This window comes from Dermacentor silvarum, chromosome 2 (genome assembly GCF_013339745.2).
Source record: "Dermacentor silvarum isolate Dsil-2018 chromosome 2, BIME_Dsil_1.4, whole genome shotgun sequence".
NCBI lineage: Eukaryota > Metazoa > Arthropoda > Arachnida > Ixodida > Ixodidae > Dermacentor > Dermacentor silvarum.
In genome coordinates, this window is record NC_051155.1 from 36825056 (window position 1) to 36849775 (window position 24720).

Consider the following 24720-nt stretch of genomic DNA (forward strand, 5'->3'; position numbering starts at 1 on the left):
GCCCGGGGAGCGTCATACAGGAACTACTGCCTTACCTACTGGGGTCACAATTTGGATGAACGCACAAAAAGCGCGGAACGAGCTTTTATCTAGAGCAAAATAAATATTTCCTCATTGCACAAAAGGTATTGTGTCTACTTTGTGAAATTGCGCGTGGCACAGATTCGATGGGACTTTACGAGATCGTTCGCAATCATTTTTCCTAAATAATAAATATATAACTATATATTTATTATTTTATAATAATATATAATAAATAATAAATATATAAAAATTAATAAACCGAGCAAAAAAAGGCCGGGGGGGGCGCAGCCGGCGTGTAAGCTTGCGTTCAAACTACGCGCGTCCAAAACCGAAACCGGAAGTGATTGCCGCCGACCGCTTGGCGCGCTGCAGTCAATTCGGCCGCTGGGCTCTATGGTAGTGTCCGCTCTTGTTGAATTCCTTTCTATATGCTCCGACCGCCATTCTCGGACCTGTGCGACTAAAGTGCTGTAGGCGTCGCGAAAACGGATACAACGTGTTAGGGACAAGAACTTCGTTGTGACGGCGTGCTGCTGCGCCTTCAGTAGCCGCAACGAGGGAAAACCCTTTCTGCAGACTTGGCAATGCGCCGTCCCGCATCGTCGCGTTGATACTTCTAAAACGGCATTATTAAGGCAAGTTGCTGACTGACGAAGCAAAATCTCGCCTCAAAAACTGTTCCGCAGGGCGCGATATGAGTTTTCCGCGGATTCCCTCTGGTAGCGCGTTAGCCATCATCTGCTACGGCAGTGTCGACATGAGCGGGTTGTTGCATTCCTGAATCGGCCGGGCGCATTCTTTGATTGTTTCCCATCGAGGCAGGCCCTTTCATGAGCGTCGCCCAGACGGCTACAGTGCTAGACACCGACGAGCGAGACGGGCAGACAGGCGCCCCAACTCGGCAGTGCCCATTCGTTTGGTGCTTCCCCCGATGCCACCCCATTCCTCAGCGGCCGCCTACCTGGCAACGCGGCCCGCACCGGCAGTGACGATGACAAAGAAGCTCACTTAGAAGCGACCGACCACAACCGACCACCCTTCGTTAGACGCGGGGATTAGTGCGAACGCCATTCTCACGACCCTGGCAAGATGACCGTCGGAGGGCAAGAAAACAAGTCACCGACTTTCGTGGAAGGAGTGTCAACCCCCTGTTTCCGGATTGCCTCGTCCTTGCTTCGAAGGTGAAACATTAGAGGCGAAGTTCGGTGAACAATACGACCCCTCTGATTGGTCGCATCAAGGTCATCTGATTCCTAGCCGGCTCAACTAGGGAAGACCGATGTTTTATAAGGAGACACCTTGCCGTGCAGTGCTGTGTCCTGACCTGTTCTGATATGTGCTCAAACATGTAGTGAGCTGAGACTTTCACAGTGCTCCTCCCATGGAGTGGGCTTCCATATTTGGAGCCACTGTAAATATGTAGAATAAAAGCCTTTTTTCTATCGCTCTTACTCCCAGGACGTACTCATCCCTTTGGCTGAAGGATCACCGGCCTAAACGCTACCCGTTTCCGACAAACTGGTAGCAGTGGCGGGATAAATCCTAACCATGGTTCGCGACAAACTGGCAGCAGCGGCGGGATAAATGCAAATCTTCGAGCCTCAACAAACTGGTGGCAGCAATGGGATGAATCCTAACCCCGAGCCGCGAGCAACTGGATGGCCGCGGTGAGATCCACCCTTCAGTCAACGCCAGTCGCCGGAATCTCGTTCACGACCAACTGAATCGCCGTGGTGATATGGACCCTGCAGCCAACGCCAGTCACCAACAACTGATTCACGAGTGATTGGATGACAGCGGCAAGCTGGAACCTGCAGCCAACGCCAATCGCCAACTGGAACGCAGCGCATCATGACTGCTCGGTACAGGGTGAGTGCCGCCCTTTGCGCTTGAGTCATCGGATCTTTTTAGCCTAGACTTTCTAAAAACCGATGAAGCGTGTACAACTGCCCATTTGATACTGTGGTTGTTGCGCATCCAAGCAGAAAGCAGCTTTCAGCATAGATCTGAACCAGCTACTAAAGCCAGACCTCATACTTGTGTGGGAGTAATTGGGACGTAGAGACCTACCGGAATTGTAATCAGTTAAAAGGCGACCCAAGATTTACACCTTCTTGCAATTGATTCGATGCGGTGGAGCAGTACTTGGGGACTTGGTGCTACTTCTGTGTGTAGGCGTTTGGTATCTGCTATATTTTGCAGGCTTCAGATTCTCTTGGGAAAACAGAATTGAACCACTGGTAGTTTTTTTTACTTGCATTGCGATTTGTGCGGGTTTCGCAGCACGTATTGTGGAATAGCTGAGCCAAAGCCTAAAGTAGTGACCATGGACCTCATTAGTTGGACGAGAGCTAGCTTGTTGGGGTTGTGTGAAGAGCGCGATGTAGAGGTACAGGATGATAAATCGGAAGCCCAAATTACAGCCATTTTAGAAAGCAAGCGTGATGATGAATACTTTGAATATTTTGGCAACTCCATTCAAAAAGAACAGGAACAGGAAGCAATTTAGCATGAGCAGGAGGAATGGATTAAGCAACAAGACGAAAAGATCGAAGCTCTAAGACAGGACGTTGAAAGATTGGAACAGGGTTTTGAAGTGGAGGAATACAAATGCCAGGCACCCGTAGAAGTAGTGCACGGAAAGTGCAAACAAGTAGCACGCACGGTTCTACCGATAGTAGAAAGCAAGGCTGATCCCCGTGGGCCTAATGGTATGTTCACAGGTGTGGACCAATCCGTAGACCATGACGTAGTTCTTGAGGAGCCCGTTAATGGGGACCGTATTAAGCGCGACGAGATACTGTGCCAATGGAATACTAGAGAAGCAGCTAGGCCAGCTGTGGACGATTTGGCACAGTTATCCAGGGAGTACGTCACGAAGGTAGCTCTTGCAGAAGCCCGAAGGGGCCCCGAGTCGTCAGAAAAGAGCACCAGTGCAGAGTCCAATCGGTCAGGAAAGTGCGTTAAAGCACAATTTAGGCAGGGCAGTGCAGTTGTGGACAGCTCCCATGACTACGAGCTACTTTGCGCAAACGTAAATAGCTGCATTGTCCCTGAGTGTTTGAAGCTCTCCGGCAGTCGAGATAGCATTGAGAGGAATGATTTACCCGCCAATCGTTCAAACTGTGCGGTTGAGATAGAAATCATGAGTGACGATTTAAGTGCCGGTCAGCACGAGATGCGAGTGCAAGGCTCGAAAATGAGCACTACAAAGCGTGCTAGGATGAAGCGGCGTCGCAAACTCAGGAATGCGGCAGACAGAGCAACGCGGCCGAATAAAGGCGCTAAACCCAGTGCGGAGCGCCGTCAAAGAGTTCTAACGGCGCGTTTGTTCCTTGGAATGTTTCCAGACAGGGCGCGTCCGAACCACCGGACGAGAAAGAAAAGAAAGGGCCGTTCGGCGCGAAGGAGTACAAAAGCGAAGGTGGCGCGAAGGGGGCAATTATGTTCCCCCTCGTCCGTTTCTTTTCGAGGTGTATTAGGCATGACACTGGAGCGCGAGCCGGTAAGGCGACGCGAATTAGGCATGCGTGACAGTGAAATCGCAGTGCGATGCCAAAAAGGCATGTTGCCTGTTTGTAAAGTGTCAGGGAAGGGCAGTGAGGAGAATAACCTACGTGCCCCTTGTAATCCCTCGTTAACAAGACAAGTTTTCAGACCGCGCCCGCCTCGAGTACGGCTTAAAGATATGACGCAACTGGTGGGCTACTCGCAAGGAAAAGCGGCAGTTATAGTTTTGGGGAAATGACTGTTTGTTTATTTCTTTTTTTTTGTGTTTGATTAAATGTTTCGGGATCTCCGAGACTTGAGATCGTCTGGATAAGCACATTTCGAGCTTATTTTTTGTTCGTTTATTTTCGAAGCTTAGCGAGAGACCAAAAGAGATAGTTTGCGCGCGCCTAAATGTTTGTGAAAGTTTTTTTCAACGTGTCGTTCCTTTTTAGGCAAATAGGCTTCTTTTTTGTATGTGAGATACGCTTGCAGTGTCAGGTCCAGGCTAGTTGGAAGCCTGTAGTGGCACGCTTGATTATCAGTTTACTTTTCGGTAGTGTTAGCGCGTACTTTACGCAATATTCTTTGTTGTTCTTTTAGTGTGTGTCCTTTGTGGACAGGAGAAAGAAATTGTTAGTGCGTAATTCGCACGTATTACATGTAAGTTTGTTCGCAAAGTTAAAGGGACCCAAACAGTACATCCATGTTGCAAATTTGGCTCTCAATGGCACTATAGTACGTGCGACACTAGCGGATGTAAGACTTCATGGCGTTTGTGCTGCGTATGATATTTAATTTATCTTTTATTGAGAGCGTCTTCGAGTATTCTACCTGTGCTCTCTGCAGCACGACGATCTCGTTTTGGTGAACTCAGAGGTTCATGAGAGTTTGCTTTGGCGGCACCAAATTTTGGGTTCAAATTATTGGGACAAGCGAGGCCTTGTGGATTTAAATGGATTTCGGGCGCTTGCACGCTATGTGGCGCTTGGTCACTAGGAATGCTCTTCTCTGTCGGATGTTGGGAAAAAGTTGTGAATCCTGGTTTAATCTGAAAGTTGTGGGCTTTAGCGAAGGTTTAGTGATTTGATGACTGCTTTGGTGCTATTATTCGATAAGGGCAGGTGCGTTGATTTGTTCGCCAGACCCGATGGCTCTCAGTGCGAGCAAGGCGCTTTCCTGTGCCCTGTGGTTCGTGTGTGTGCTTGTGTATTCCCAGGGAGAAGGCCACAACGAGGTTAATGCTGGGACCTCATGCTCGAGTGTGTCATTGGCCATCATTTCAAGAAGAAACCCTGAGCTCTCGACAGACCACCGACGCTTCCGGCAACCTGACAGCTGGTCACCCTCAGGTCGGATCTTCCGGCGGGGGAGGAGTCTGTTGCATCCTGAATCGGCCGGGCGCATTCTTTGATTGTTTCCCATCGAGGCAGGCCCTTTCATGAGCGTCGCCCAGACGGCTACAGTGCTAGACACCGACGAGACGGGCATACAGGCGCCCCAACTCGGCACTGCCCATTCTTTGGGTGCTTCCCCCGATGCCACCCCATTCATCAGCGGCCGCCTACCTGGCAACGCGGCCCGCACCGGCAGTGACGATGACAAAGAAGCTCACTTAGAAGCGACCGACCACAACCGCCACCCTTCGTTAGACGCGGGGATTAGTGCGAACGCCATTCTCACGAACCTGGTAAGATGACCGTCGGAGGGCAAGAAAACAAGTCACCGACTTTCGTGGGAGGAGTGTCAAACCCCTGTTTCCGGATTGCCTCGTCCTTGCTTCGAAGGTGAAACATTAGAGGCGAAGTTCGGTGAACAAAACGACCCCTCTGATTGGTCGCATCAAGGTCATCTGATTCCCTAGCCGGCTCAACTAGGGAAGACCGATGTTTTATAAGGAGACACCTTGCGTGCAGTGGTGTGTCCTGACCTGTTCTGATATGTGCTCAAACGTGTAGCGAGCTGAGACTTTCAAAGTGCTCCCCCCATGGAGTGGGCTTCCATATTTGGAGCCACTGTAAATTGTAGAATAAACCCTTTTTTCTATCGCTCTTACTCCCAGACGTACTCATCCCTTTGGCTGAAGGATCACCGGCCTAAACGCTACCCGTTTCCGACAAACTGGTAGCAGTGGTGGGATAAATCCTAACCATGGTTCGCGACAAACTGGCAGCAGCGGCGGGATAAATGCAAATATTCGAGCCTACAACAGGGTACACTGTCGAGATCGCCCTGGCCGTGCCTAGCGGGACAGAGGAAAGAGACGAGGAGTGAAGCGGTTGGTGCTACTTTACATTTAGGGGTACTACGACACAAGCGCCGGCGCTGCCATCTCTCGTTCACTTCGCGACTTAAGGCCGATCCCCACGACGGACCAAGGTGCTCTTTTGGACCGTGGTCCGAGCATCACGCCATAGGACGTCACCAGTTCGTGCGGACCGACGGCTCCGGGACGGGACGGCATAAGTAGTGAATCTGTTTGCGAACGTCCCGGACTCAGCCTAACTCCATTTGTTAGAACACATGAACAAAATCCTTGACTGGCGTGCACTCACTCCCTAATGGAAAACGTCACTTGTAACGTTCATCCGAAAAGCACGTAAGGCCATGAATACGGACAACCTGAGGCGCATATAACTGACTTTGTGTGCGAGGAAGCTTATGGAGATGATGGTACGGGATCGCCTCGCTCCATACCTGGAAAGCAGGGGCTTCTTTGCAGCCACCATGTTCGGGTTGCGCCAGCGCATGTCTCCACAGGACGCTCTCCTCCAGCTGCACAGGAACGTAATACGACCCACAACTATGACACACAATGACAAAGTCATCGTCGCCCTTGATCTGGAAGAGGCTTTCGACAATGTTAAACACGGCAGCATCCTGGTCAACTTGAATCCACCGATTGCGGCGCTAAGACCTACGCGTATGTAAGAGATTTCCTCTCTAAGCGTCAGACCCTTCTTCGGATCGAGGACGAGGAATATGGCCCTTACACTTTGGGAAGACGGAGTACCAATCAGGGAGCGGAGTTAACAGCGGTCCTGTTTGACACAGCTATGATGTGCCTCCCAAGCCAATTGGCCCGGATGGAAGGCATTCAACGGGCGTTATATGCAGACGACATTACAATCTGGACCACTGAGGGCAGCCTTGGGTAAATGAAGGACCGCCTTCAGCGGGCCGCTTCCATAGCAGAGGCGTATGCCATCGACTGTGGGCTCCAATGTGTTCCAGCCAAATCAGATCTTCTGCTTGTCAGCGCGAACCCAAAGGAAAAGTCAGCAATACACATCTCTCTGTCGGGAGGTCCTATCAGAGAGGTTAATGAGCTCCGGATTCTGGGCCTGTTCATTCACCACAGACTAAGGCCGGACTCCACTATTGCCAAAATCAAGAGAGTAGGCGAACAGGTAGGGCGCATGATCTGTCGTGTTTCGAACAAGCGGGGCAGTCTGTGAGGCAGGGATGCGCTCCGGCTAGCCCATGCCTTCGTGACTAGCCGGATCCTCTACGCCATGCCATACCTTCGCACTACTAAGCAAGAAGACGAGCGAATAGGCGCCATCATCTGCAAGGTAACTAAGCCAGCCAGGGATCTCCCGGTTGCTACCTCTAAAGCCAAACTCAGTGTAGGGGGGGCTTAACTCCTACCAGGAGTTGCGGGAGGCCCACCTCGTGAAGCTATGCACGCGGCTCATGCAGACAGCCCCCGGGCGCCGCCAGCTTAACCGCTTACACATCCAACATGCTTGTACTGCAAAGAAGGCGGTGCGTATTCCAGAACTGTGGCGCCATATGCTCTGGGTCTCTCCGCTCCTTCGTAACATCGACACCAACACGCACGAAAGCAGACGACATGCGCGGGCTCGAGCGCTTGAGAGACAACACGGTTCCCGACGTGTCGTGTAGTAAGGAGTAGAGCACTGCACAGGCCGATTTTTTCAGCCCGGGCCCGGCCCGGGCCCGTTTTTACTTTGGGCTGCCCGCCCGAGACCAATCAAAACTTTTATTGCGAAACCCGGGCCCGGCCCGGGCTCGAAAATAATCTACGTTACCCGCCCGGCCCGACCCACCACCCCTTTACCTTAGGCCCGAGCAGGACCCGAGCCCGGCTCGAAACCGGCCCGAACCCGGCCCGAGACTAAAAAATCCATGTTTTTCAGAGTTGAGACGCCCGAGAATAACTCGCTGCACGTTACATGCATACCACCAGAAAGCCCGAGCCCGGTCCGGGCCCGCGTCAAAAACCCTGAGCCTGGCCCGGGCCTGGGTCAAAAACACACGCCGTGCCCGAGCCCGGCCCGAGCCGGTGAAAAAACTACTCTACCCGGCCCGGGCCGGGCTTTCGGGGAAGCCCCAGCCCGTGCAGTGCTCTAGTATGGAGAGGTAGCAGGGCCATCGCCCACGGAATTTTACACGGCCGCTGATGATTTCACATTGCTGAGGCGTGGCGTCACCATCGAAAATTTCCAAATGTTTTGATCACGATACAAGCGCCTCATGCGGCTCCAAAAAAAAAGAAGGCTTTCGCGGCTCCTGCGACCACCGACCCGCCGATTTGGGGAAATTTACTGTCATGTTAAACAAACTTCACACAGCGATAAATCATGGCCGGTGGTACGGTTACCTAGCGTATTCGACAAGTGGTGGATGTTTTTTTGCCAATGTGCCCCCATGCGGTATCGTATGGTACAACATGAGGGCACGGTGGCGAAGGGACGTTTTTGTATTACGTCGTGACATTAAGCGCTTTGAAACGCTGTCGTAGAGACGCTGTGCTTCTGGTAAAGGACGCCTACACTGGGCCTAGCCATCAGAGGCGGTCGCAGACGCTGAACAGGCTTTGTAACTGGTGGAAGTGGCGCTCGAAGTGCGGTTGGGTCCCGCGTGCGGGTAAGGCACGGTGGTGAGAGAATCAGCCCGCACTACAAACAGTGCAACATAGGGCCATAAATAACAACCTCCCAAAGCATGCTACGCGCATTTATTGAGCAGACTTGTACACGTTGCAGGGAAGAAAATAGCGAATTTCAATCGGCAATTACTTTTTTAAGGAATGTTATTGCATGTGCCAATTACTTCTACTCGAAAATACCTCAGCAATTAGTCTAAAATAATCGTTTACTTAAACGTTACCTTCCTTTCTACTATTATGAAATTGCGCAAATACAGGAAATAGAACGAGATAGCCTGGCATTTTCAGTGCGTCCTTCTCCAGCTCTTCACCCATTGTGTGTCTTCACTAAAAATGACTTCACAATTTCACTCGGTAATCTTGCCTCGTTTCCTTTTGAAGTCATCTACAGGGACACTGACAACTCGCTCGATGTGCGCGGGCTCTCTGGGGAGATGGGCTGAGTAGGAAAAATGTACAAACCCTTTGCTTACAAGATTGTGCTTGCTCAATACCACAATACTTCATTGTTTCTGGATCTAGGGGAAGGCGCCCCCGATAAGGTCAGTCAAAAATTGAAAAATCGATTTATTCTCTGACATAAACGTCCGAAGTGGCCATTGCTTTCGAACCACAGAAGTGCTGTTTGAATTTGCCAGCCAACGTCTGGTCGATCTCCTCTCGACGCCCTTCACTCGTTGGAAATTTTGACTTGAACTACTGAATGTAACGGACCAAGCTCGTTCACTTTCCTTGATGGCCAAATTTGTAATCTAATATAATGTAAACGTGCGTATTATTCAGCCCTTAAAATACGCTTGTGGTAAACTCATGTGTTTTCCCCCATTTAATATTACTTCACACGCCTATACGCCTATTTTTGTAATTCTAACACATACATTACAATCACAAAATGTTTGTTTATGTTTTAGAAAACACAACTTACGGATGGCGGCGGCACATATGTTGTCTAAGTGTAGGTTTCAAGACAGATGGTTAGTTATTGTTACGCCGAGATATTTGTAGTTCGTTACCTGTTGTGTGATAATGAGCCAAAGTTATACGTAAGATCAAGAGGGGGTCTAGTACCATGTTCATTTCATCCGGTTTATTATATTATTAGGACTTAAATTCAACCTATGTTATCTTTAATACAAATAACTTGACGGAAAAGCACTCAATCATCTGCGAACAGTCTGATTTCAGTTCCTGGTAGTACTACGTTAACACCTCATTTACATAAAGTAAAACAACAATATCCCCAGAACACTGCCTTGGGGCACGCCTGATGTTACATGAAGAGAGCTCGAATTTTTCCCATCTGCTGAAACAAATTAGGCACGTTCTGTGAAGTAGTATTCAATCCATGCAATAGATATATCTGGCCAATTAAAGTCCTTAAGTTTCGTAACTAGGTCGTGATCAATAACTTTGTCAAATGCCTTACTAAAATGAAGACGATGAGCAACACGATAACAAGGTAAGAGCAGGAGCCCGCTCTTACCTTGTTCTCGCGTTGCTAATCGTCTTCAATTTCTAATCTCCCGCATTCCCCGTGTATACTAAAACCAAGGAATATGACGTCCATTTGACCATTCTTACCCAGAGTTTCTGCAAATGAATGAACCGCTGTGACTAACTGGGTCACGGTTGAATAACCCTTTCTAAAGCCATCCTGAAAGTTCATTAGTATAGAGTTTAGTTCAAGGAATTCCACAATGCGTTCAGATATTTCGTGTTCAAGCATTTTACAAATTGGTGATGTTAGTGAGATAGGAGGGTAATTTTCTAAGAGCAAATGGTTGCCTTTCTTAAAGATGAGAACACGAGCGCTCTTCCAATCACTAGGCAGTTTTGCCCTTACCAGGGAACATCCAAACAGCGCAAAGACAAAATGAGCAATAATTCCTGTATAACGGTGACGAAATACGTTAAGTATGTTGTCTGGACCACAAGATGGTTTTGTGTTCGAGTTTAAAGTTATTGAAACAACACCAGAGTATTATATGAAGTCAACGTCAGTGGATTGAAACATTCTTTGATGAGGCGTAGTAAGACTTCTATTAGCAAAGGCGCTATGAAAAACGTTGTTAAAATGCTCCACAATGACTTGCAGATCTGTAACGGTTTTTCCATTAACTAATATCGGTGATACCTGCCTCTTGCAGTCGCTTAGGAAGTTCCAGGACTTAGTAGGATCGTTAAAAAATTGGTAGCGTTGTTTTAGGGGAAAAATTTCTTGACTCGCTTAAAGCACGTGCCAATTTTTTAAAGCTCACGAATGACACCGGATCGTGGGTTACACTTTTTCAGTCGTTTTAATTTCCGTTTTAAATGGATCATGTTGCGCGTAATCCAAGGTGTGTTTTAAGCAATCTTTTAGATTTACCTTCAACGCGTTTGGAACGCGCTGCCCAAGGCGGTGGCAAATCAAGATCAAGTCGAGGAGCGTTTATGAATACGGGGGGGTATACTCTCTCAGCAGTCATGTGATGGCGTCGGCAAACGCGGTGCACGTTCCGGCATGTGTAAATGGCTGCGTAAGACGCTGTGGCCGCTCCCCCTTACTAGAGAGTACTGCACGTCTCTAACGCGTTTGTGCTAGCGTCCCCTTAAGCGGGAGATCCGATGATTCCCTCCGGAGCTTCGCCCACTCATCATCATTCACCCCGTGGATATGCTGTGATTTTTTGGATTTGTTCGGTACGAAACTGTTTTGCAGTGATGGCACATTTCAGTAAATCGGTTCCATAGCACCATCAACATCGTCCTCATTTTCAAAAATGTCAGTGTAACAACTTTACATGTGTTCTGCAGTAAAGGCTTAGTTCTATCGTGAGTAATCCTTGAAGCTTCGCACGGTTGTGCTTTGGGAGTGACACAGTTGATTAGAGTAATAGTAACATTTAAACGATGATGATCAGACAGGCCCTTTTCACATAAAACCGTATATTCATAAACATAATCATTTAATAACGCTAGGCCCGTTATTTCACGAGAATAAACTTGTTCAGGAGTAGGCTGCCTGACTACTTGAACTAGGTCATTAGTAAGCATGATGTCAAAGACGAATTTAGTATTTGCGTTTGATTTGCGGTTTGCTTGAACGAGTTCCCAATCAACGTTTGGTAATGTAAAATGACGTATACAAACAAATATATTGTTGAACTATATAATTGGTTCTTGCAGTTTTAGAAAATATTCAGGCGCAGCATCTGGTGGTCTGTAGTATGCCTATTGCACAAAGCAGTGATCCAAACAAGTTATTTTAATGCACGAACACTCGATCTCAATGGCATCATCTCAAACAACCTGTTCAGTCGTTGCGAAAGACACTGTAACTTGGTGGGAAAACTAAATCAGCACTTATTTCATTTCGTAAGCACAATTCAGTGAGTACTGTAATGTGGCGGTCGTACTCGAGTAGTACTGCCTCAATAGAATCCTTTTTATTTAGAATACTCCGTGCCTTTGTAGGTGAGATTCTTCATTTCTTATCCGTAAATTTGTAGCATTGCGGATATTATGAGGTAATTTACAAGATATAGGTACGTGTTTAAAGGAAGTGGAAGTGCTCATATTATCACCCTGGCATCTCAACTTTTGCTTTGCTTCAGTGTGTGGCGTCTGGTTATCTGGTGGTTCGTGCCTCGATTGCCATTTTTTCCCTACGAAATTTTACCAATCAAACCATGGTCCCAGACATAAGGCACGTTGTCAATACACAGTTTATCGAATGCTAGTGAAACTTCATCTGTTTTATCGCGGTTCAATTTCGGACTAGCCCACAAATTTATTCCTGATTTCCCCAATTCTTTGCGAAAAATCGTCACAAATAGATGAATTCGTGCCCTTTAGTTTAAAACCGCTTTTCAGAATTGCATATTTACTTCTTCAATCGAACACTTTAAGAATGACAGGTCTCGTCGAGTCAGGTCGTCGCTTGCCTAGTCCATGCATATGATCGATTTGAACGCTGTCAAGTTGAAGGATATCCTGAAAAATTCCTTTATTAACCTCAGTTTCAAGTGCTGTGTTTGTTTCATCTCCTTTCTCTCGAAGTCCGTATACTATCAAGTACGAGCGGCTACTATGGTTTTCCAAGTCATCTATTTTAGCTTCAAATGCATGAATTGCGTTTTAGATGAAGTAAATCTGTTAGGTTTGAGGTACTTATATACTGTACTATACATTATAAATTCGTTAAACCTAAGAGAACAATGATTTGATTACCACTCCTGCGGTTGTCGCTTTTCTATTGGTCTGCTTTTTCAGCTTAGTTCTTCCTTCGCACGAATTCCTAAGCCATTATTGTCAAATTTCATGTGCAGCGAAAACAGAATTACCCAATCTCTTTCGCTTAGTTCGTCGTAAAGTGGGAAATTACCTAGATAACCTTGGTAGTAGAAGGAAACAGTTCAGTCTTCCATGCGACGTTTTGACGAGATTTCAGAGATATAAACGATTATGTTGTGTAGAATTTAAGTTGAATCAGTGAGAACTGTTGAAAACAATACCCAAGTGATCAACGATTCGGACATGCTTGAAACTGTACTAAAAAAAGCAACTGTACGAAGTACACGTCTAAATGATCCAATCGAGTAGACGAATAACCCTATTTGTATTCGATATGATCGTGCAACTAGGCGAGGTAGAGGCAAGCATTCGGCATTCATTTGCGAATTTTCCGCTGAAACACATGTGAAGTAGATACCTTAGTGGCAGAATACCTGATTGAATTTGTCGATTTTATGATAGGTGGCTAATAATCATCCCTAATCAAATTTATAATTCCGGCTGAAATATTGCTGAGAAGGCCAAGCTTTACTCATATTATTAAATTCCATTTTCAGAGAAATGTTGTACAATTGCGAACCCATACACAGCCTATATCTCCTTCTTGAGCACGCGTCGAAAAAAATCCGCGAAGGCTTCGCAACAACAGAGGACCACGAGTTCAAACCTGCAAGAGATTGGGACGAATGTTACAAGTTGCTGAGAGAAAATATGCGTGAGGTCATGGAGTACGTCTACATGAACTCCACATACAGTCTTGATGACCGGAATGAGGTAAGAGACACGAATTTATCAATATTAAAGTTAGATGAATGCGCGTTATTGTACAGGCATAAGAATGAAGATACGCGTCTAATGGTCGAGGGTTGGCATATCAATAATGGCGTGCGTGAGTCAGCCTTCGGTTACCTTCCATAAGGAATAGATCAAATGCCTCAACAGTTACCTCTCACCTAGACTGGCACGTGTACCCGCTTGACACGTGGTGCTACCATTCCAGAGCATGCTCTGATGAGTTTTGTGTCTTCTGTATTTTTTCGCATCAGTGCTTCCTTCAGTTCATAGTCGGCGTTCGTGTTGTCCACTTCTCTTGTGTCCGTGTCTGCACGCCTTAGCGTTTTTACCAACTAGCTCAGCTTTCTGTCGTTCTATCAATGTACGTATGTTGTGCGTTCAAGAGAGGAACGATGACACTACACTACCTTGTACATGACTAACCCAACATATTTCACAAGTATTAGGTTGTCCAGGTGAACTCATTCCTGCCAGCAGGACAAGGAGTGGTGATGACGTCAAGATCTGCTAGGCACTTATCACTCAGCATAACCTCTCAGATTATGGAAGGTACATTTCATTTTATTTATTCTTGTGCTGGCTTAAACGAAGGTAATGATGGCAGGGCTTTTTCAATATGAGTGTATTGACAATGCATGATCACAGTATAAATTTTAGGGCATCTTTCAGCCACCACAGCTTTATATCAATATAGGCGATTCGAGACCACGTGATAATTTGAGCTGGCTAAGTCTAATAGAAGCGGCGGACATGTTGAGCGACGTGATATTCGGCAGCGTTGTTAATGATCACCAAACTGCAGGAATTTGCTATATTAAATCTAGCCAGAATAGAGGAATCCGTATAGAGCACATTATGCAATTGAAGACTTGCAGTCAGCAGGTAGAGAAATTATAACCTTTTGCCGGGAATTTTGTGTGCCTGGCACAAAGATTGCAAAGCACAATGTGCATATAATTAGCGCTCAAATACACTGCGGTTCCAGTTAATACTTTATTTCGAAGAAGTTAAGAGTCATTGCATGCGACTTCCACTTTCAGCAGCAGTATATGTGATTACCAACCGTGCCGATATGTTGTTCTGTGAGATTTACTCGTCCAATCATCTATCCATCAACGACAACTTGGACCGTGGATCTTGTGTCGCGAAATTGAGGCGATGTCCCAACATTAATTTTCGCAACTTCTGGCGAAGATTTTCTATAGCAGATCAGTGTAAATCAAGCCATTGTCCAAAAAGAGGTTGCGACCGCCGGACTTAAGGTCACGGTGACCCTTCTGCCCCGCTTGCATTACTACTATTGATCCGCTTTCTCAAAATCGAAGAACGTTCATAAGCCGGCCCCGTCTACAATGTCAGAAAAGCTTGTGCACTTCCACAGCAGCAGTCGCGGACATCTTGCACTATTGCGAACGCCGTATTTACTCGCGTAATGAACGCACTCGCATAATGAACGCGCCCCCAACTTTAGTCGTCCAAATTTGGATTTTTTTCTATGGCGTAAGAAACGCACCCTGAAATTGCTGCCGCAAAGTAGGAGATACGCAGTTCGATTCGGGGTCCAATATGGCGTCCGGTAGGTGCGAATGTATCGGCCGCCGTATCGGATGCCGAATCGTACCGCATGTCTCCGACTTTTATGGCGTTAGCAATGATATGGACACTCCAGGCGCATTTTGGCCGTCGGCGCCGACGATCGCGGGTATATCTGCCGCATTCGAGGGAGAAAAGCGGGAAGCAAATGCGCTGTATTTCGTCGCGTGCATGGCGCCGGTCGGAGGGAGGGAGGCGGCGCAGCAACTGCGCATTGCGCGGCCGCACGCGCCCCATCTTGAAAGCGATCTGCGTCGGGGGCTGAGTCTAGGTGCGATGGCCGCTTATACCTTTGTGCGTGCTCCGTTACCGCCGCTCAGTTTGCGTTGAAGCGATACACGGCACGAAGGTCACTTCACGCGCTGTTGCACCGCGCTTCCTCACACCAGCGTTTCGACAGTGATTATCCGCGGTCATCAAGTGTGATTCGTTCATGCTTGCCTGTGCGCGCTGACACCATGCTGGTTAAATTACTTTGCAAGTTTATACGGGCAATAAAACTACTACCCCTACTTCGTATAGCTCTCTACGCATTTGCTATCGCAATCTATGGTTCGCCTTTCGGACGAAACTGCGGCTTCTTTAGAGGCGGCCGCGGAAAAAATATCGCTCGAAATTTTACCACGCGTATAAACGCACCTCCCAAACTTGCGCATATTTTCCGAAAAAAAAGTGTGTTCATTATGCGAGTAAATACGGTATCGCCCCCCCCCCCCCCACTTCCCCTCACTCCTCTTTAGAGTACCGCAGTCGGCGCGAGCCTGTCCTTGTAGTTCAATACGACGTTCGAGCCATGCGACGTTATGCCGTTTGGCTTTGGCAGGGTCACGTTCACTTTTTGAACACTCCCTTAAGCGGCTTTGTATGTTCTGTTTGTGCTACCTCAACAAAGAATTCACAGGGTCTCTTAAGTTATTCCTAAGACGACTTGAAGGCGAAAGCCCAAGTGTCGATGCATTAAAGACAGGCACATGACGTGCTTTCTTTAGGTACCCGTTCATGCGCTAAGTGTCGGGGTTGCAATACCGCGTAACGAGGTTATTTCTCAGTCACCCTACACGAGCGAAATCATTGATTAAAATATGTCCTAATAATTATCTACACTTTTTTCCTATGGTTTCTGTGACTGTCCGTCGAACAGCATAAACAAATAAGCCTAATACTGTAACTTTGCAAGGCGAAGCCTTTGAAGATTTCGAGGCACCTGGTATGAAGGAATATCCCAGAAAGTTGGTCTCTGCTGCTTATGTATCGGATCAGTGTACGAGAAATCCATGGTTCGCGGGCGTTACGTGGCCGTGACGGAGATTTATAAGCTAAACGATTGGGATAAGCTCCCACATAGGAAACAAGTCGTATGCAGTACTTGTTTCAATTCAGTTTGAGGCTTCACTCTAGTCCTAATGAGCTAGGCTTTGGTAAAAATGTAACAAGGTCCCGTGATTATTAATCTGCAAAGTAGGGGATTGGTTTATATGCCTATCAATACTGAGGCTATGGTTTACGGATAACAAAATCGGCAAGGGGTCACAACGAGCGTGTGTAATCGATCTACCGTTTAATCTTTGTGTGCAAATATTTGTGATAAAATATCTCCAAGATTAGGGCTAGAAATAATATTTAATAATGATTCTAATTCATCCCTTGCAGTGATATCTGCCAGAAAGTTAATGTTAAGGTAACCATCCACAGTTTGGGCTGACACATTCATTGACGAAGTCTAACAAGTAATATCGGAAAGAAATATATTAAGAAGCAGTTGTGACTAGCAACGGTGGAACGCGTCCGTACGATATCAACTGCGTCCGTTCTGGCTCGTCAGACTCACTTGAATATTCCATAATGACACTTCATATCGCCGCACCATGCACCCCGACGGAAAGGCAATGCTGTGCGCCGTTGCATCTCTACCTCCCCACTCCTATGATTGAGAAACTTCACTATGTGGCCACGGCTGGGAACCTGGGTAATTCCAACGCTCACAACCGTGCTCTGCAAAGATTCTTCAGGTCGGGTCTCTACTCTTCTGTACGTTCTTATATCGCTGCCTGTGAGCCGCGTGAGCGCCGGAAAATCAAACTGTGCGACCGATTGGCTCGGCGGTCCTACTGATATAACGGATGAGCCATTCTGATGTGTTGGCTTCGATGTCCTTGACCTTTCGTTGAATTGATGTGGTTACAGTTGACTCGTTCTAACACTTCTCCCGAACAGTAATGCTACGGACGTCACAGCCTATACCTGCGGCAAGACGTAATTTTACATCATGGCGCATCGTGCGTTTTATTGCGATAGCAATTATATGGACACTCCAAGCGCATTCCTGTCGTCGCGGTCGCCGTGAGGTTCCGTATAAATTCCAACGGCGATAAACTCGTCGCCGCGCGCCGTATGTTGTATGTGCGAGTGAAAGCGCGTGAGGGACGCATGCTTTCACGGAGAGCGAACGCACGGCGGTGAGCAAACACGACGTCTGCGGTCGTGCGAAAGGCCCTGGGGGTTGGCAAGGGGGAGGGAGGGATGGGAGGCGACGTTTAGCTGCGGCACTAAATGCGCATCTTGCGCCCGGGCGCAAGAGGAACTGGCGACTCAATCTCCCACGCGAAGGGAGGAAAGCGTAAGGCAGCGCGGGAGGGAGTGCGCGCGGCTTCTACTCTGCCAGGAATTGCGTACTTGTACTTTGCGCGGCTAAAGGCTGCCGCCGGCACCATATCTTGAAAGCGATCTCCACACGGCTCCTAACTTTGTATGCGCTGTGCTTTCGCCGCTCAGTTTCCTTCGAAGCGATAGACCACACTAACCTTCAGTCACTGCTCCAGCCGTGCTTGTTCACGCCAGCGTTTTGACAGTGCTTGTCTGTGGTCATCAAGTGTGATCTATTTATGTTGGCTTGAGCGCGCTGACGTCATGCTTGTTAATTCAGTTAGTAAACGAATGTGTCCAAGTTTATGAAGCCCATAAAACTACTATCCCTTACTCCGTGATACTCTACTAGTTTATTTACTATCGCAATTGATGCTTCGCCTTTCGGGCGAAACTGCACTTTTTTAATGACCGGCGTCCCTATTTTTTATCTATGGTGATCGAAACTAACTTCGTTCGCCTGCCACAAAAGACAAATTTGCGAGAGTTTACCACCAATAAACGAACGACGTTCATATATGGTCCATGGGCGCTTCTTCTGATGAGATCAACTGGAACACAGCACTACGTATTTGACACCTTGGCCTGTAACACATCACTCAATGACTCACATCTCACATTAGCCTCGACGAGAAATGATGCTGCCTTTCGACAGGCTTCTTCCTACTACAGTCGAGCTGTCGACGAAGTAAGCTGAACTCGCTATGGCAGAGCCGCAGGTCGCAAGCCACAATAGCAGAAATAAGCCTAATAAACTGGTCTAGCTGGTTTTATGTCGTAATGCATGTTTCATATTTCAAAAGCTTAGGCACCACTTAAAGACATAAGGAACAAACAGGTTCGTCCTGTTAGCGCGAATAAGTTAAGCGGAGAGGTTTTATTGTACGCTGCTGAATAAATGGAGAACGAGAACGTTTTAGTGGCGTGACGTACGTGACGTACGTAGGACCTACAGCGTCTATTTGACCTCTCTTGTGGTGTTTCTTGGAACAATATTGTAAGATCACTCTGTCATACTCTGACCACGACACCAGATGATCCTAAATAATGCGAGCAGACTTGCGCTGTTGTAATTGTAGTTTATTTTAGCGTATAAGCGACTTTTTATCGGTGTCATTTAATACATAGAACCTTCATACCTTGCTGGTACGTTATTCCGAACATTGTTCTATAACCAAAGGAAGCACAAGTATCAGGCAATTTTGTCTTTATGTTTTTTATACAGCGTGTTTCACGTAACTTCGGCCAAACTTTAATAATATGCAATGCCCCGTAGCTGGACCGTGCCAAGGTAATAATGTTGCCGTCGCTTGGTGATACTCAGATTATTCTTGAATTCCGCCTAATTAGATAATTCGTCCTAATTAATAATCAACTTCTCAATTGTACTTACATGAAAACTGTACATGAGAAAATTGTAGAGCGACATGAAAAACTTCCGATACAGCTTTCTATTACTCAATACATGCTACAAAAAAGAGTTTTTCCGAGCGTGAAAGAAGCCCGCGAATACCCGCCGTGGTTGCTCAGTGGCTATGGTGTTGGGCTGCTGAGCACGAGGTCGCGGGATCGAATCCCGGCCACGGCGGCCGCATTTCGATGGGGGCGAAATGCGAAAACACCCGTGTACTTAGATTTAGGTGCACGTTAAAGAACCCCAGGTGGTCCAAATTTCCGGAGTCCCCCACTACGGCGTGCCTCATAATCAGAACTGGTTTTGGCACGTAAAACCCCATAATTTATTTATTATTTAAGCCCGCGAATGCACGTGCAATTGAAGTGCGACTAGCCGCTCGAGGCACTTCGCGTGTATTCGCAGGCGACTTTCACGCTTATGTAGCATGTAAAAAGCAAAAAAAACTGTATAGGGAGTCTCTCATGTTGCTGTACAATTTTCTCACGGACACTTTTCATCTAACCATAATAATTTATAAGTTGAACAATTATTACTAATTATTTATTTATGCAGAATGCAAATATATTCTGAGCATCTCCAAGCGAAGGGAAACAACATTACCTTGGTGCTGTCCAGCTACGTAGCATTTTCATTTCTTTACAGTAGGTCCCAATTAGGTGAAACATCCTGTGCTGTATTCTGCGTCTATAAAGTTACTTGTACTGCCTTATGAAAGACTGTGAAATTGTACCTCTGATTTGTCGTGATTAAATGTTCTTTCAGGTGTTGAATATGGCCGAAAGGATTCGTGAGACATTCAACGCAACAATTGAAAATGCCGATTGGATGAACAACGACAGCAAAGCTGCTCTGCAACAGAAGGTATGAACGATTATTAACCACAAAGGAAAAAGCTAGCAAGCATTTTTTAAATTAGTATGCTGACAGTGCAAAGGTGCCAACCATAACATAGGTAAAAATGAAAGGTTGTTTATAAAACAAATATGTTATTGTAACAACATTTTAACATCTCCGATTCTACACCTAAATATTCATCATAATCATCAGCCTATATTTATGTCCATTGCAGGACGAAGGCCTCTCCCTGTGATCTCAAATTACCCCTGTCTTGCGCCAGCTGATTCCAGCTTGCGCCTGCAAATTTCTTAATCTCATTACACCAACTAGTTCTCTGCCGTCCCCGACTGCGCTTCCCTTCTCTTGGTTTTCACTCTGTTACTCTAATTGTGCACCGGTTATCCATCCTATACGTTCCATGGCCTGCCCAGCTCCATTTTTTTCACTTCATGTCAATTAGAGTATCTGCTATCCCCGTTTGCTCTCTGATTCACACCGCTCCCTGACTCTTAACATTAGGTTCCATCTTTCTTTGTGGGGTCCTTAACTTGTTCTTGAGCTTCTTTGTTAACCTCCAAGTTTCTACCCCATTTGTTACCACCGGTAGAATGCGATGATTGTACACTTTTCTTTTCAACGACAGTGGTAAGCTTCCAGTCAGGATTTGGCATTGCCTGTCGCATGCAATACAACCCAATTTTATTCTCCTGTAAATTTTCTTCTCATCATCAGGGTCCCCCATTGAGTAACAGACCCAGACAAACGTACTCATTTACAGACTCCAGAGGCTGACTGGCGATCCTGAATTATCGTTCTCTTGCCAGGCTGTTGAACATTATGTTTGTCTTCTGCGTATTAATCTTCAGCCCCACTCTTACATTTTCTCGGTGAAGGTCCCCGTCATCTGCTGTCATTCTTCTCCGCTAATTTTGTGTTCCGAGATTTCGGACGCGTGGTTTAGCTCATTTTTGGTTTCGGTTTCTATAGCAATGCTCTCGATTATGGTTTATCTTTTGCTGTCGAAATTTTCAACTACATGCATCGGGTATAGTGGAGGCGAAAGAGCTTTAATATTTCATTTTTAAGCATGCCATACATACAGACGTAATCAACTTGTGCATTGGAACTTTTCACTGGAAGAACCACCAAGCTTCTCGAAGACCACAAGCAAAGCTGAATTAGATCACGCCGAATGAAAAAAATATTGTGATCAAACGTGTTTTATTGCCATTTTTGACGCTCCTGAGGTGGTTTCTCAGTGGTTCCGTGTAAAAAGTTAATTTTTCTTTACATTGGAAATTGCACGTGAAAAAACTGAATAACACACTTGATCAAGACACAGACAGAGACCAAAGAAATTTTGAGCCATGACAAGCAACGCGTAAAGTAAAACTGGCATTTGGTAACTGGCGGAGGCACATGCATCATGCATGTACAGTAAGGTAAACAGCCTTCACAAAACTATCACAAATGCGCATTAGGCTGCTCGAGCCGAACGAAATAAAGCGTTTGCGTATTGATACCGGTGAGCCACGAATAACAAATTCAGTTCTATAAACCGAAGGTGTTGCAAGAGACTTTTGAAAATTACGGGTTGGAAGTAATGCGCATGCTCTTCCTGAAAAGACGGGTGCAAAACAAACGGATGGCTGCATGGTACACGGGCGTCACGGCTCCTGTCTATGGTACACGTGCAAAATACGCTTGTCCAGCATAAGAAACGTCTTGCTAACAATGTTCTTAACGAAAGAAACATCAAATTTATTTCTGCACACAAAAGAAACACCTTACCGCAATAGCGAGGTGGCGCGTTGAATTATGTCGTGTGGTGGGCGTAAGCAGCGGTACATGACCGGCGCAGCATCAACGTCACTATGAAAACCAGATGCGTGGACGCAACCTGGTGGACGTATGATAAGCTCTCTACCTTTGAGGTGAAGTGGAAGCGGACATTTGCTCGGCTGCAAAACGGCTCGAGTGTCCGCTTTTTACCTAGATACGTTTCTCTGTGACGCTCATGCGAATCGGGCCCGCTGATCGCAGCGTCAGCCCGGCCTAGCGGTGAAACTTCGCCGGAAGAAACAAAAACATACACGAATGATATCGTTGCGATAGCAATCAGATCACATCGAGGGGCTCGTTTGTTTCACACACGCCATTCATGGCTGAAGTGTTTATTGCGTCGGCGCCAGCAGCATTGTGGTAGCTCTTTAAGCAAGCTGACTTCAATTTTTGCCAGCGATGCCCGGCGGCATGGTGGTGATCGGCAAACTGCCGCGATGCGCGGCAAGTGCTTCGTACAAAATTGCAACAGTGGCTACGCTACAGTGGCACGCATGTATGCATGCATCCTTGCAAGGATGTAGACGCGGAATTCAGCGTGGTAGGCTAGTAATGTTTCCGCACTAAAACAAAGGAACAAGCGTACAAATGAAGAGCGAGTAAACGACTGAATAAATTAACGGTGTAATAAGCAAGTGCACGGAAGTATGAACGAGCGGTGCGTATGAAAGCTGGAACAAATGTTGCAATGATTTAAAGAACAAACCATCGAGCAAGCTATCATCATCATCATCATAATCATCAGCCTATATTATTGTACACTGCAGGACGAAGGCCTCTACCTGCGATCTGCAATTACCCTGTCTTGCGCTAGCGTGTTCCAACTTGCACCTGCAAATTTCCTAATTTCAATCACCCCACCTAGTTCTATGCCGTCTTCTCTTAGTTTTAATTTTGTTATTGTGCACCGGTTATCCATCCTATGCATTGGCCTGCCCAGCTCCATTTTTTTCACTTCATCTCAATTAGAGCATCTGCTATCCGCGTTTGCTCTCTGATTCACACTGATCTCTTCCTGTCTCCTAACATTAGGTCCATCATTTATTTGTGCGGTCCTTAACTTGTTCTTGAGCTTCTTTCTTAACCTCCAAGTTTCTACCCATATGTTACCACCGGTTCAATGCAATGATTGTACACTTTTCTTTTCAACTGCAGTGGTAAGCTGCCAGTCAGGATTTGGCAGTGCCAGTCGTATGAAATCCAACGCCAATTTTATTCTTCTGTAAATTTTCTTCTTATGATCAGGGTCCCCATTGAGTAACAGACCCAGACCAACGTACTCATTTACAGACTCCCAGAGGCTGACTGGCGATCCATGATTCTCGTTGTCTTGCCAGGCTGTTGAACATTATGTTTGTCTTCTGCATATTAATCTTCAGCCCCACACGTACATCTTCTCGGCGAAGGTCCTCGTCATCTGTTATCATTCATCCCCATTGTTGCTGAAGAGCACAATGTGATCTGCCAACCGAATGTTGATGAGATATTCGCCGTTGGTCCTCACTCCTCAGCCTTCCTGGTCTAACCGCTTAACTACTTCTTCTAAGCATGTAATGAATAGCATGGGAGAGAGTGTGTCTCCTGTCCTAACCCCTTTCTTGATAGGTAATTTTATACTTTTTTTGTGGAGCGCCAAGGTAGCTCGGAATCTCTGTAGATATTGCCACGTCATTCACGTATGTCCCTGGTGCTCCTGATAACGCAATGCCTCTATGACTGTGGTATCTCTGGCTTTTCATAATCTATGAAAGCTATATAAAGAGGTTAAATGTACTCCACAGATTCTCGATTGCCTGATTGATGAGATAGATATGATACATTGTAGAAATCCCTTCCTGAAGCAGTCTGTCTCTTGGTGACGCAAGTGCGCCCATCAAGTCAAGTGCTGCCTGATTCTATTGGAAATTTTCTTGGTAAATATTATACAGTACTGAAAGCAAGCTAATGGGGCTCTAATTTTTCAATTCTTTAAGTCTCCCTTTCATGGATTAGTAGAATGTTGGCGCTCTTCAAGCTCTTGGTAGACTTGAAGTCGTGAGGCATTGCGTATAACGAGCCGCAAGTTTTTCAAGCATATTATACAAGCATATTTCAAGCATTGATTAAATCGACAATGTTATTCCATCTTCACCAGCAGATTGACCCTGGCCATGTCTTGCAACGCGCTTCCAACTTCATCGCTAGTTATAGAAGGAGCCTATGATCATATCATCACTACTTCGAATGAAGTAACTTGGCTGCTACATGTACTGCACAGGTCACTGCAGAATTGTTCAGCTGCGTTTACTGGGTGGTCAAAATTGCTGATGATGTTACCCTATTATCTTCATTGCATACATCTTGCCTTGTCAACCCCAAGCTTTCTTCACACCTAATATTATCATCAACAAAACCTACAGGCATGCATTAGATATCGGCCAAACGGTAAACTCTGATGAGATCTCATCTGCGTGCAATGCTTCAGCAATGCGAAAGAAGCACATTTGGAGATGGTTTGTAAAGATAAGGTGTCAGCACTACGTCAATCTTGTGGCTGTAAGAACCATTCCGCACAAGCGAAAGAAGGAAAGTTGACTACTGCATGCGTGCAAATATTCTGCTTGCTTTAAATCGTACCTTTATCCGATGGCGATGCGCAAACGACATGATTACTTCGTCACAACCACTCTACACTCGTTTTGCTTCTTGTAGTTAAACGCATCCACAAAAATTTCGTTTGAGTGGTTGCGGACGTAGTTGGTCTCTACTTGTGAGACAAATAAGCAACATGAAATAGCAACAGTAGGGCCGGGAAGCTCGTTTATGTGAATAAAAAAACAGGAGAAGATAAGTGTCATTCCATGAAATAAAAACTGGGCAGGAGCAAATTCGGGCAGAACGCGTGTGTGCA

General features: G+C 46.4%; 1 protein-coding gene across 1 annotated transcript in view; it reads left to right on the plus strand.

Moving 5' to 3' along the window:
- Positions 1–24720, plus strand: part of LOC125943397 (membrane metallo-endopeptidase-like 1) — a 410743-nt gene that overhangs the window by 9334 nt on the left and 376689 nt on the right. Inside the window, exons 2-3 of the mRNA XM_049662688.1 lie at positions 13261–13477; positions 19914–20012. Coding sequence (XP_049518645.1) covers positions 13261–13477; positions 19914–20012 — 316 coding nt within the window. The remainder of the gene's footprint in view (positions 1–13260; positions 13478–19913; positions 20013–24720) is intronic.